General features: G+C 45.1%; 1 protein-coding gene across 5 annotated transcripts in view; it reads right to left on the bottom strand.

The window, feature by feature from the left end:
• PRKDC (protein kinase, DNA-activated, catalytic subunit) overlaps window positions 1-14240 on the bottom strand; it is a 128018-nt gene that overhangs the window by 105320 nt on the left and 8458 nt on the right. For all 5 annotated transcript variants that reach the window (XM_086337008.1, XM_086337009.1, XM_086337012.1 and 2 more), the window contains exons 8-19: window positions 10432-10487; window positions 10315-10345; window positions 9706-9863; window positions 8152-8298; window positions 6738-6902; window positions 6149-6317; window positions 5742-5791; window positions 4828-4953; window positions 3248-3400; window positions 1788-1903; window positions 1055-1214; window positions 305-391 (exon numbers count right to left, since the gene is read on the bottom strand). In XM_086337008.1, the coding sequence (XP_086193134.1) occupies window positions 305-391; window positions 1055-1214; window positions 1788-1903; window positions 3248-3400; window positions 4828-4953; window positions 5742-5791; window positions 6149-6317; window positions 6738-6902; window positions 8152-8298; window positions 9706-9863; window positions 10315-10345; window positions 10432-10487 (1418 nt within the window). The remainder of the gene's footprint in view (window positions 1-304; window positions 392-1054; window positions 1215-1787; window positions 1904-3247; window positions 3401-4827; window positions 4954-5741; window positions 5792-6148; window positions 6318-6737; window positions 6903-8151; window positions 8299-9705; window positions 9864-10314; window positions 10346-10431; window positions 10488-14240) is intronic.

The following is a 14240-nucleotide window of genomic DNA, read 5'->3' as shown; positions in this document are numbered from 1 at the left end:
GATTTGCAAATACAAAAAATGATCACGTGGCCTTTGACACGATCATGTTCATTTAAAAATTAAGTACTTATCTCCAGCAAAAGTTCATGTGTTGAGTACTTAGTTCCCATCATGTGGAAAAGCTAAAGAATCTATGGACCCTGAGTCATCATCACTAAAATTATCGTGAGAAACCTCAGGGGACTTTGGAAGTGCAGTGACTCTCTGCCAGTGTTTTCAACCCCTCCACCCCCATGTGGATTAAGCAACCCATTTCATCTTTAAATAATATATGATAAGACTGTATAAAGCTTTTGAAAGTTACCTCTTTACCAAATTTTGCAAACAAAGCAAAGCAGGAATGCTTCTCTGGATCCTCGGGAGACGGTTTCTGACTCTTTGGACCAACGCCCTGTCAGATAAAACAGGCAATGAGCTCAGGGAATGATAACCAGATAGTCCCATGTTCTAATCTGGCGGTTCCCACTGGTCCTTGTGAGGGGACCCATTCTCATTCTGCTGAGGCCTCATGCAGAGAGGAAGACACTTCAGGCAGAGGCCCATGAGGAAGCACGTGTGAGGTGGGAGGGGGACCGCTGGCCAGGAGTCCGGGCCCAAGTCCACGCCCCGTGCCGGTCACCTGACGTGCACGCCTGTGAGCTGAGACAGCTGCTCTCAACTAGTGCCCCCGGACGCTGACGCGGCCACTCTCCAACCTTAGGAGCCACCAGATCCCCGGGCAGCCTGGGCACAGCTGCTGAGGCGTGGCCCAGAGGCTCTGAGGACTTGAGTCTGGAAAGGGCGCCAGTGATGCTGCAGGTGGGTGCTGAAGAGCTCACAGCACCAGTCAGATGCTCGCCAGTCAGATCGGAAAATGGGGAAAACGTTCAACGTTTAAACTTTTAAACCGTGTCATCCAACTGCCACTCACATCAGTTTTTCAAAATACAAATAATAAAAGTAGTGGACTTTAAAACTGCAATATGCTGTACAGTATCATATTTTAGAATGTACTTATACATGCTCATGTAATCCAAAATACACAAGCATGTTCAATGCCCTCAAAAACACTTACCTCAAAATACTTTATCTTCTTGGCATTTCTCACGGCAAGAGAAAGCAGTTTGTAGAAACCACTAATGAGTGGCAACCGTGTAGACTGCAGAATTAACTGGTATGAGAAGGAATGTACCCACGGCCCAAAAAATTCTACATGTTTCTCAGGAAGAATCTCCCTGTAAAAACAAATTTAAAGCTTAACACAGAAATCCTCATCATATACTATTTTTACTCCGCTTTGAAATTGTAAGTGACGTAATCAAAACAAAGTCATCATCTGTGGTTCCATTATACACCATTTTCGGGTGTATCTGTACTCTTTCTTTGCTGTGCTGTGTTCTGTGCTCAGTCGCTCACTCATGTCCAGTTCTTTGCAACCCCATGGACTGTAGCCCGTGAGGCTCCTCTGTCCACGGGATTCTCCAGACAAGAATACTGGAGTAGGCTGCCATTTCCTTCCCAGGGGATCTTCCCAACCCAGGGATTGAACCTGTGTCTCCCGCATAGACAGACAGATTCTTTACTGTCTGAGTCACCAGGGATGCCCCCTTATTGTCCTTACCTGAGGCTCTTTTAAATACAATTTAAAAAAAATTTTTTCAACAGCTATTAGATCTATTTTAAAATTTCATATAAGCTATTTTAGATTTTAAGTCCTACTATTTCTTGTATCTACATAAGTGGTTCTCCTATGTCATAGCCAACAATTGATAGTATCTACTCTTAAGTATACAAAACTTTATGAATACCTGCAGAACTCCACCAGGTTGATGAAAGCGGAGAAGTCTTTGGGTTTCGCAGGATGCAGGTTAGCAGCTGGATCTGAGGTCGGGATCACCCAAATGCCAGCAGCTTTGTTTTCATCCTTAAAAATCAGTTGCACCAAAAACACGGTACCATTCAGTCATTCAACAAATGACTCAGCAAGTGAACCACAGACATGGGTGAGGCTTTGAGCAAGGAATGCAGCAGTGAGGAGGCAGAGATGGGCCCAAAGCTCAGAGTCAGATAAAAATGACAGAACCCTCAGAACATGCTACACCGGAGGCCACAAGGGATGCAGTGAGGAGGAAGAAAAGTGCAAACACAGAAAGAGCGGGGGGCGGGGCGGGGCAGAACTGTGCACAGGAGCCACAGCGCCCAGACAGAGGCAGGATCTCAAAACAGACAGTTACCAGTACTGCCAAGACTTCAAGACGAGAGACAGAGGACCAGTGGCTACTGTTAGGTAAAACATAAATATAAACACGTTCAATTTGTGTTTCAGACCCAGGTGGAAATGTCAAACAGGCAGAAAGGAGAGCAAGGCTGGAGACCAGGCATGTCCCGGGAAACACCAACAGAGACGATGGTGACCGGGCGGTGGGTGCGGGGGAGCAGAGACACAGAGACTAGGACGGGCGCTCTGCACGCAGACATGTGGCCAATCACCTCAGGTAGTGAGCACGTCTGCTCATGAAATTACTTTAGACGTGAATAAATAAAAAGCCTGAAGAGTGGCAGGCGACCCCTCAATGGCCCCGACAACCAGCGCAAAAACTTGGCCCTTGACGAGTGCAGCCAAGGCCAGGGCTCTGCCCCTGTAGGACCCCTGACCAGACGGCCTCAGCCATGGAAGCCAACGTGCAAACTTGATTCTAGGAACCACTGGACTCAGAAACAAACTACCTTAGATGACAGTCTCACTACCTGAGTGTCCTGTCTCCTCAGAGGGACAGCAGCTCCAAGCTAGCAACCTCATACCCAGTCTGATCTTTGAGCCCAGCCAGAAAAACGGTGCAGAAACGTGGGAGGCGTGGCCTTTCCTGCCCTCCCTTCTACTATCTCCAGAGCCTAGAGTCCCCCTGGCTATAAATCAGAGGAGCACCAGGGTGCCCAGACCCTCTGCAAAAAGCCACCTCTACACAAAATCAGACTAGTCTCTGCTGTTGCTAAGTCAAGAGTTCTAATCCTCCCAAAAACTTTTTCCAAAAAGTTGCTTTAACTTATTAAACATATAAATTACTTCTTGAACAATCTAATACAGAATATATTCTGCACACTGGGCAATTCAAATATCAATAGAAAAGTATCAATGACACATATTAATGCTGATAAACCAATTTCCTGCCATCCTCTACAAATGTAAGATTTGCTCCTGAATACTGCAGCATGCAGACAGAGCTGGTACAAAAATGATGCAAAATTGCTACTGACAACATCTTCTAACCTCTTGTTCCCCAACACTCTGCTTTTCCAGTGTAAGATCCAGTTTTTCAACGATCTTCAAAACTGATTTTACAAATTCATCATATAGCAAACGATTCAGACTTTGAAGTGAGGAATTCACAAAGACAAATGCTTCATCTGCTAAAAGAGAATCCTGAAAGTAAAGAAAATAAATTTTAAAATGCTGCACAAAACAGTGTCAGTACGAGTATTAAATCAGCATGACGTACACGTGTAATTAGGTTTTATGGAAACACTTGTGTAAACTAGAGCAGACTTACCTCTAAGTTTTCAAGCCGTAAAATACAGACACCTTTCGAATTATTAAGACAACACCATTTCAGTCTGACATGACTTACATAGTCACGCAATACACATAAACAGTAGTGAGAAGGTTTAGGCCAACCTCGTCTAAGTATTTACTCCATTAATGAGTGTGTGTATGTGTGTGTGTGTGAGTGAGAGTGTATGTGTGAGAGAGAGAGAGAGAGAGAAAGACGCTTCCTTGGTGGCTCAGTGGTAAAGAATCCACCTACCAATGCGGGGGATGTCAGAGATGTGGTTTCAGTCTCTGGGTTGGGAAGATCCCCTGGAGGAGGGCATGGCAACCCACTCCAGTGTTCTTGCCTAGAGAATCCCATGGACAGAGGAGCCTGGTAGGTTACAGTCCACTGAGTTGCAAAGAGCTGGACACGACTGAGGGACTGAGAATATACACAAGCAGTGTGTGTATACACACATCTATATGCTATATACACACGTTCTGTATGTCTATATGCAAATGCACATGCATGTACGTATATACATGTGCACTTGTAAACACACATGTACTCACATACACATGCATACTCAGAAGGGACTGAAAAGCACTATAATCTATTATTTCTTTCAAAGTGAAATATTCTACCATCCCAAAACATAGACCAGTTATGCTGTCTTCACTCAAAACAGTCTATGGAACTTAACCTCAAAATATACCTAATATCACATATTAAAAAAAAACATTTTAGTAATACTCCTGTACTACTTTACTAATACCTTAATAAGAAAAACTCCTGAGGTTGTCCACAGGACAGGAACCATCTACTGACAAAAACTGCTTTTCCTAGGATACCCGTGCTCTGTCGGAGACTATGTGAAATGGTGACCAACCTGGCTTGAAGCAGATACTGCAGAAACACCTGCCAGCAACACAGGAAGCAGGAGGGGTGGTTCAAATGGTGACAGAACTGTGCACCGTCTCCATCCTATCACATCACCCTTAAGGAATACAGAGAGCACAGCTCTCCCACCATGATAACGCTGCCACATTTCTGATACCTTGTACACAGTTTCTTAAGCTAAAATGAGGACTTGGCTACAACTACTCATTAGTTTCAAATGAGTTCTATGACTTTGCTCCCCTAATTTGATTTTTTTCAAGTCTCACTTTATCCTTATTTACATTACTTGAAGTACTTTAAAAAAAAAAAAAAAGACCGAAAGTAAAATACGTTTCTGAAATAATTAAGTCTCCAGTGTGAACTATGGAAACTGTAGAGGAGCCAAAGCCCTTCTGTGGCTTTCAGCTGCAGTGTTTACCATCGTCTGGTCACAGCTCAGCAGGCTCCTGAACAGGTCCACATAGTCTCTGTAGGTGGGCACTCTCCACTTGCCGGTCCTGGCTTCCCCCAACGCTCCAGGGTCCTCAGACTCGGGCTCGGCTCCCTGGCGGGAAAACAGACAGACAGCCACGCTGAGGAGGGACGGAGAAGAGAGGCACTGCTGTGCCTCCCGATGTGCATTCTTGGAGCTAAGGGAGCTCCGGGCTGAAGAATGCAACTTGGTTGAGGAAGACAGCACGTCATGAAAGCACAATTAAAAAGCTGGGAAAAAGTCACCATTCTCTAGGACCAAAATAATGATGCACGAACTAAGCTTCAAAACAATACCCAATAATTCAACTCCTCACACAGATCTCTCATCTCATCCTATTTTCTCTAACTGAAGTAAACTTAAGACAAGCCTCCCATTATATACTAAGTATTTTGTCCTAGACTTTCAAGGGGAAAATATCCTTTTGTAAAAATGTAGGTACAGTAATAAGGTTATGTTTAAGGATGTTTCACACCCAGAATTTTATTTATCTGAAAAAATAGTTAGGTATTACATCCTACACTTATCAAAATCTAAGGCATTTCTAATAACAGAAAGGCCATTTTTTTCCCCCCAAAAGAATTACCAATCATTGCACGTAATTTACACATTTGTCTGCAATTTCGAACACCTGAATATAATATTAACATTGCATTTGGGAAAGCAGCTATCACCTACTATAGAAAGTAATGGTAATTCTTTTAAGTGACAACCATCCTATTGGTCAACTTCATTAAAAAAAATCTTTCAGGCAATCAAAAAGGCCCCTTTTGTATATTTACAGACTAAAAGTTCCAGCAACATCTCTAACTTGCAAGGTGACAAAAGACTAATTTTCAAAGCATATATTCAGAATTTACCTTTTGAAGGATCACTGGCTTAGAACATATTCTGATTAAACTTTGATGCACTAAAAAAAGAAAATAAAAACAAAAATGAAAAATTACACTGAAAAATACTAAACTCTCAACAAACTGACAGCCATTTGAATATACAGTACCTCTTGGTTTTTTCTCTAAGTTTGCTAACACCTTTAATTTTTTTTTCTTTTTTTTAATGTTTAATTTCAAATTGTAGACTATTAAGATTCAAAAGGAAAACATGAAGAAATTCAAAACACTAGAGAAAAAAAGATTTTGGTTCACCAAAATATTAGCAGTTCTACAAGAGGCATCAAAAGACAAAAAAGAATTTGGCAACTGGATGTTCTTTATCTCACACGGTAAGATTCTTCATGCATCATCTCAGGAGTAAACTCCAAACTCACCCATAGCACCAATGCAGCTCCAGAGGATGGGCCCCTTCTCCGCCAGGGCCAGGAACAAGCGCACGATGGCCCTGCAGCACACCAGCTGCATCTTGGGGCTGTACTGGGGGAAACTGTCCATCTGCATGACCACGAGGTGTTCCAGGACCGGCGAGTGCACCTCAGGAACCTGCAGGGACGAGAGCACACGCGGGTCGGGGCTGCGGCAACAGGCACAGCAGACACAGTGGGGCGGAACCATGAAGAAGCGGCTTGTTACCTAGGGGACTAACTCCTCGCTGGGACCGCCTGAACACAGCGGAGTAAAACTGTCTGCATGACATGTTAGCTACGATTCTATCTCAAGCAGCAATCCTAATCTTTTAGAAATATGAAAAGAGTAACAGATAGCTTTTCTGTTTTGGAAACAAATCATCAAGTTTCATGACAAAAACTATACCAAAAAACTGTACAAGGTACTAGCTAAAGAGGTCACCTTGGTCATACTGGTGCCTGAACTGACTGTATGTAATTCCCACTGCATCAAACCAGCTGAAGACCTGGGCTAAACTCGCCAAGCCCATGTTCGGCGGGCCACCCCCTCACTCACAGCGTCAAGGTGCAGCAGGACACTGGCCACCGACTGCAGGAAGCTGGGCAGCTGGTACACATGGTCCTCGGCAGCGTCCGCCTCCATGAGGAACAGCTGCCGGCACCGCTGGATGAGCTCCACGAACATCAAGTCCACGTCTTGGGCATTCACTGCCTTGCACGGCTGGAGAGAGGTAAAACCAGTCTCCATCAGCCTTATCCACCTCCGAGTGATGGCACCTAAGGTGTCTCATTAGGCCATGTTATTATAACTGAATGTTAACAAGCTTCTCAGTGGAGAAGAAATACAGACATAGAATGCACTGTACATCGGAAAGATGCTTTCCAAAAAACCTGTAAATACATTCTAAACAGTTACTAACACACAAAACACTTACTGACTGTCACCTGTGTTTCTGGCAGGGGCAGACGGCAGACAATTGGGTGCCATCCCTGCAGAGGCCTGACACCCAGAGGAGGGATAGGCCCGACCCCCCAACCACACAGCAGCGGCTCCCACAGCCACACCCTCCTAACTCGGAGACAGTCCAGCTGCACGTTTCCCAAAGGCTCCTCAGACGTCGGCCCCAGTCCCGCCTTCTCACGAGCCTGGACCAGCGCCTGATCCGTGTCCTCTCCCTTGTTCCACCATACTCTGTCTACACCAGCTCATTACAGTAAACAGGTCCCTGCTGCCAGACCTCAGCGTCTGAGGATACAAAGTCCGTGCCCTTGGTCACCTCTGAGCCTCCTCACACACATTTCCTCTGCCCTAAGTTCGTATAAACAAGCCACGGAAACATGTGGAGATGAAGACTTTAAGGAGAAAGGAGTGTTGGGAAGAAGCAAATGAGGAGGCATCAGGATGGAGGAGTGAGCAGAGGGCTGGAAGAGACTCCATCCCAAAAACAGGGGAGTAGCCCTAATGGGGATCTATACAGAGAAACAGCAGGAGATGTAATCCGCCAGTGGGAGCCATAGACCCCTCCAGGAGGATGCAGCCATGCCGACTCCCAGCATCTCCAGCAGACCTCACCCGGGCTCAGGGGCTCATGCCAGAGTGAGCTCAGGGGTTCATCAGTGATGGGTGGCCAGGCACGGCCAGGAGAACATGGTGTTCCTCGTCTCCAGGCTGCAGCCATGTCTCGGTTCTGTCTATTGCTGGCTGAACCCTTACACGAGTCCTCTAACTCCTCTGGCCTCAGTTTCCTCAACTGTAAAGTAGAATAATATTCCTAAAAGCTCAGAGGAGAGTTATGAATATTTGAGATAATACACAGGAAGCACTGAAAAAACGCATTAACAACAAAACAAATAAGAATAATATTTTCAAAAGTGTGAGACGCTATTCAAAATATACTAAAGTGATATATATCAAAATATACTATAGTTTCATCAAATGAAACTAAAAGGGGTCAGTAAGTGAGACATACCCCTGCGAAGAGCCCGTATCCGCGGATGGCGATGGACAGGTCCTTGCTGTTGGCGTCCACGTTCCTGATGATGCTGTAGAACTGCTCCATGAAGAAGCGCAGGGGGCCCCTGTGTGCCTCGGCATCGTGCGCCACCAACAAGGAAACCTGCATCACACAACGTTCACTTTAGAGGCATCCCTCCAAACGTGAAAAGGCTGGAACGGCCGAATGGGACAACATCAGTGAGCTACTACAGGTCCACGGCAGCTATTACTTGTAAAGAACCATCTGTTCAATCCACTTAGTCTCCATCAGGTTCAGAAAAGGCACTTCCTTAAGTAAGCCTTTATTACACGTGATGCATTCTTCCTAGGGAAAGGGACTGAGAGAGAAACCAAGTAGATACAGGAAGACATATGCACAAAACACAGGCTCTGGACTAAAGCTCCCTGATGAAGCAGAAAGCTTCCTTAGACTCATCTTTGACTCAAGGTGACACAGAGCTGGGCAGGCCCAGCAGCTGGCGAGCTCAGAGTTACCCACAGACAGGACCCCCAGGAGGGAACACAGAGAGGATTCAAAACAAACAACCAGGGGAAAAAAAAAAGGTGTCTCATTTCTCAAAACAATAAGCTACAATAATTACGTGAGGCAAAGCAAGTACTCTGAGAAGCAAGCAGATGACAATCCACCAAACACGGTGACACCTGCCAGAACTGGAGACCAGCAAGGGCATCAGGAAGCTCTTGCCACCTGCCCACAACCGTCTGAGACAAGGATGGGAAGAAGTCAGACAATCACCAAAGGGAGAAAGAAGACATCCACATTGCCGACCTGCAGCCCGCGCCGATCCATACGAAGGCCTCAGGTCTCAGCACCCGGAGACGGCAGGCCGCCTACAGGCTCCCTGCACCCATACCCAACCTAGACGGAAACACCCTGGGGCAGAAGGGGCAGGAGGGCTCGCCTCGGCCGAGAAGCCACAGAGATACAAGCATCCAGTCTAACAGGACAGCAGATCCCGCCAACCTCCCCCTCCCCTCCCTCCTCCCACCCTGACCCAGCCACCGCCTCCAGGGAGCCCGGACCTCCAGCCCTCCCTCACCCCTTCCTAATCCCATCCTGACCCAGGCACCACCCCTAGGGAGCCCTGACTGCCAACCTTCCCTCCGTCCCACCTCCTCACTCTCTTGTCTGGCCTTGGCTCTGAGAACCTGATCAGACTTGATGTCTTTCAAGTTTTTTTTCTTTCAAACCTGCTGCCACTCCTGTGGCAGAGGGATAACCAACTTTTCTCTTTAAGTACTGCTGCTGCTAAGTCACTTCAGTCGTGTCCGACTCTGTGCAACCCCACAGACGGCAGCCTGCCAGGCTCCCCCGTCCCTGGGATTCTCCAGGCAAGAACACTGGAGTGGGTTGCCATTTCCTTCTCCAATGCATGAAAGTGAGAAGTGAAAGTGAAGTCACTCGGTACTACAGAAGCTAATGGACCAACTTGTATTTTTTTTTTTCAAATGTTCATGCACAAGACTGGAATTTATGTCTTCGCATAGAAAGAATTTTACATAGTACCTGTTTCAGAAAAGACTCCAGGGCTGAGTGTGCAGCTTTCTTCAATTCCACATTCATGTGGCTGCACCACTTCGATAAGACTTCAAATAAAGAAGCATAGTTGTCCAGAAGGCAGGTGCTAAACTGAGATGCGTGCAGGGTGAATAAGGACAGGCCAGCTGCAAACACAGAACACACCGTATTGAAAACAGGATGACAAAGGGCAAGACAAAGAACTTAGGAAGCCTCAGGCACACACCAAACCAAAACCGTGCTCACAAAGCCCTCGAATCCTTACTTCAGGGGCCCAGGGTCCCCTCACACCTAATGCCTCCATCCTCCATTTGAATCAAGAGGCCCACAATCCGGCCAGTGACCCCCAAAACAAAGGTCAGAAGTAGGATCAGGGTTTATTTAAATACAGACAGAGTCAAAAGATCTGGATTGCTCTAAAGTAATTTCTTCTGAAATGGTACAATCTTAGTGTGACCCATCTCGAACAGCACCAAGAGCTGCCATCAGTGACCACGTGGGAGCATCACAGGGGTCACAGTACCACCTTCACTCACAGTTTAAGCAAACGCTCACTCAGACACCAACCTAATAACCTCCTTAAATGCAGAATCTTACCCAGAGGCACGGCGTATCTCTTCAGATCAATCTATTAAAAAAAAAAAAAAAAACCTACCATCAATGTTTGACAATCACAAGGCTCAGTTGTGAAAGAATTAGAATACTAAATCCTACCTGAGGACGGATTGCCTTTAATGCAAAATCAAAAATCTCTCTTGAAGTCTGGGGATCTGAGGAAAGACAGAAAGCAGCCGCTGTCACAGATCACAAGGTGTGTCTGACAAAGCTCATGAGACTCACGACCCACCGCTCTGCTGGAGACAGTAGGAGCTCTTCCTCCATTAGTGAACGTGCTAGTACCCAGTACTACTGCCTGGAGTCACATAATCACAACGTGACCAGAACCTGAATTTTAGCCTCAGACCAAGGGGGCAGTCCCAGTCCTGCGTGCACTGGTTACGTTAGTTTCCCGTCACCACTGTCATCAATTATCACCAACTTTGTGCCTTAAAACAGCACAAACCCACTACCACCCAGCTCTGGAGGTGAGCAATCTGGAACCATCATCACAGACACAAGCAGAAAACCCCGAGAATGACCTGAAGACAGCAGGACAGACCTTCCACAACTGGAGGCAGAAGGAGCGGCCCCTGGAGGGGGCCGGTGCTGTCAGCCCCGCTGTCAGCCCCATCCCCAGCACTGGGACCCCAGGGTCTGGACTCCACCTCAGCCCCCCAGCTGGAGACCCTGCACCCAGAAGACGAGGTGCAGGGTCTGACTCTCCATCTAAGCCAGCAGCACCACCCACCCCACCCAATTTCATCTGCAGGCCCGACACAGCTGGTGTTCCTCCAAGCTGCTCCCCCACCAGCCCTTTATGCAGGCCCTTGGCCAGCACCAAGACCCCTCCAAAGTGACCCCTGCTGTGCCAACACCTCAGCCAGCACCAGCATCCCCCAAAGTGGCTCCCTCCCCCAGGCTGCCCCCACATGCCAGAGCACCAGCCACAGCGGTAACAGGCCTTAGAAACTGCAGCACAGTGGCCCCTAGGAGGCCAGGTTGGCCCACCTACCACAGGGGATGCTCCTGGAGTGCCTGGCTCCAGGGCAGTCCAGGGGAGGGGGAGAGCTACACTCCTGGACCCCACAGGACACCTTCTACACAAAGACCAAGAAAAGTAACTGAGCTACCAAACACAAACAAATAGAGAGTTAGGCAGGACAAGGGGCCAAAGGTCATGTTACAAGAAAGAAGACAAAATCTCAAAAAAAGAACTGAGTAAAACAGAGGTAAGTAACTTCCCAGAAAAAAATTTCAAAGTAATGGTCATAAAAATGCTCAATGAACTCAGGAGAAGAATAAAAGAACACAGTAAGAACTTCAACAAAGAACTAAAAATCATATTACCATCTCAATAGATTAAGAAAAAAGTTTCTGACAAAACAGGCCAAAGGTCATGTTACAAGAAAGAAGACAAATTCTCAAAAAAAGAACTGAGTAAAACAGAGGTTAAGTAACTTCCCAGAAAAAAATTTTGAAGTAATGGTCATAAAAATGCTCAATGAACTCGGGAGAAGAATAAAAGAATACAGTAAGAACTTCAACAAAGAACTAAAAATCATATTACCATCTCAACAGATTAAGAAAAAAGTTTCTGACAAAACTGACACCCATTTATGATAACAACTTTTAATGAAGTAGGTAAAAAAGGAATGTACTTCAACACAGTAAAGGTCATACATGCCAAACCCAGGGCCAACGTCATACTCAATGGCAAGAAGCTGAAAGCATTTCTTCCAAGATCAGGAACAACACAAGGATGACCACTCTCATTACTTTTATTCAACATAGTATTGGAAGTCCTAGTGAGAGCAATCAGACAAGAAATAAAAGGAATCCAAAGTGGAAAGGAAGAAGTAAAACTGTCACTATTTGCAGATGACACACTATATACAGAAAATCCTAAAGACTGCACCAAAAAGCAATTAGAATAAATGAATTCAGTAAAGGTGCAGAGTGTAAAATTAATATACAGAAATCTATAGTGTTCCTATACATTAATAATAAACTATCATAAAGAAAAATTGAACAATCCTATTCATGCTACTGCTGCTACTGCTAAGTCACTTCAGTCGCATCCGACTCTGTGTGACCCCACAGACGGCAGCCCACCAGGCTCCCCCGTCCCTGGGATTCTCCAGGCAAGAACACTGGAGTGGGTTGCCATTTCCTTCTCCAATGCATGAAAGTGAAAAGTGAAAGTGAAGTTGTTCAGTCATGTCTGACTCCTAGCGACCCCATGGACCGCAAGCCCACCAGGCCCTTCCATCCATGTGATTTTCCAGGCAAGAGTACTGGAGTGGGGTGCCATTAGTTGCATCTAAAAGAGTAAAATACTTTGGAATAAATTAAACCAAGAAGGTAAAAGATCTATACCCTGAAGACTCTAAGATATTAATGAAAGAAACTGAAGACAATACATAATATACATACAAAAATACGTACAAATATACATACGTATATGCACACATACAAAAATACATATGTATATGCATATATACAATATACATACATATACTGTGCTCACAGGTAGAGAGAACTAATTTTGATAAAATGTCCACACTCCTCAAAGCAGTTGACAAATTTAATGCAATCCCTATCAAAGTATCCACGGCATTTTTCACAGAACTGTAACAGTTAAGCAAAATATTTGAATGGAAACACAAACGACTCTAAATAGTCAAAACAGTCTCTGAGAAAGAAAAGCAAAGCTGGAGGCATCGTGTGCCCTGATTTCAAACTACACTACAGTAATCAAACCGTTATGGTTCTGGCACAAAAAAACAGAAACATAGATCAAAGAAACAGAGTAGGAAGCCCAGAAAAAAACCCACACACATATGGTTAATTAATGTATGACAAGGAGGCAAGAATATACAATGGAGAAAAGATAGCCTCTTCATCAAATAGTGGTGGGAACACTGGACAGCTACATGCAAAAGAATGAAACCTGACCTTTTTTACACCACACACAAAAATAAACTCAGTGGATTAAAGACCTAAACCTATAATCTGAAACCACAAAACTCCTAGAAGAAACATACATGGCACTCTTTGACATCAGTCTTAGTGCTTTTTTTGATCTGTTACTTCATGAGTGCATATGTGTGTGTTCAGTCATGTCTGACTCTTCTGCAATCTCATGACCTATAGCCTACCAGGCTCCTCTGTCCATGGGATTACCCAGGCAAGAACACTGGAATGGGTTGCCATTTCTACTCCAGGGGATCCTCTCGACCCAGGGATCGGACCTGCATCTCTTTCTTGCATTTCCTACACGGGCAGGCAAGTTCTTTACCACCGGTGCCACCTGGAGTTACCTCACTAGAGGATGACAAAAGCAGACACATGCAGGACTACATCAAGCTAAAAGGCTTCTGCATGGCAAAGAAAACCGCCAACAAAACAGAAAAGCATCCTGCTGAATGAGAGAAGTTATTTGTAAATGATAGGTCTAATAAGGGGTTAACGTCCAAAGAACAACTGAACTTAACAACTCAATATAAAAAAAAAACCAACTCAGTAAAAAAAAAAAATGAGCAGACTGTGACAATACAGAGATGCAGGATGGGGTGAGAAGTGGGAAGTAAGTTCAAGAAGGAGAAGATGTATGTACACAGATGGCTGATGCATGCTGATATTTGGCAGAAACCGACATAATATTGTAAAGCAATAATCTTCCAATTAAACACAAATACATTTAAAACAGAAAAAATATAAAAATAAAAAATGAGAAGAGGATCTGAATAGACATTTTTCCAAAAACACACAGATGGCCAACAGGCACAAGATGCTCAACATCACTAAACAGGGGAATGCAAATCAAAACCACAGTATCTCACCTCACACTTGTCAGAATGGCTGTCATCAAAAAGACAACAAATAAAGAGTGTTGATGAGGAGATGGAGAAAAGGGAACCTCA

Source organism: Bos grunniens, chromosome 14 (assembly GCF_055505025.1).
Source record: "Bos grunniens cultivar Pamir isolate PY7600 chromosome 14, Bosgru_T2T1.0, whole genome shotgun sequence".
Taxonomy (NCBI): domain Eukaryota; kingdom Metazoa; phylum Chordata; class Mammalia; order Artiodactyla; family Bovidae; genus Bos; species Bos grunniens.
The sequence above is the reverse complement of the archived record's forward strand: the minus strand, read 5'-3'. Positions and strand labels throughout refer to the sequence as shown.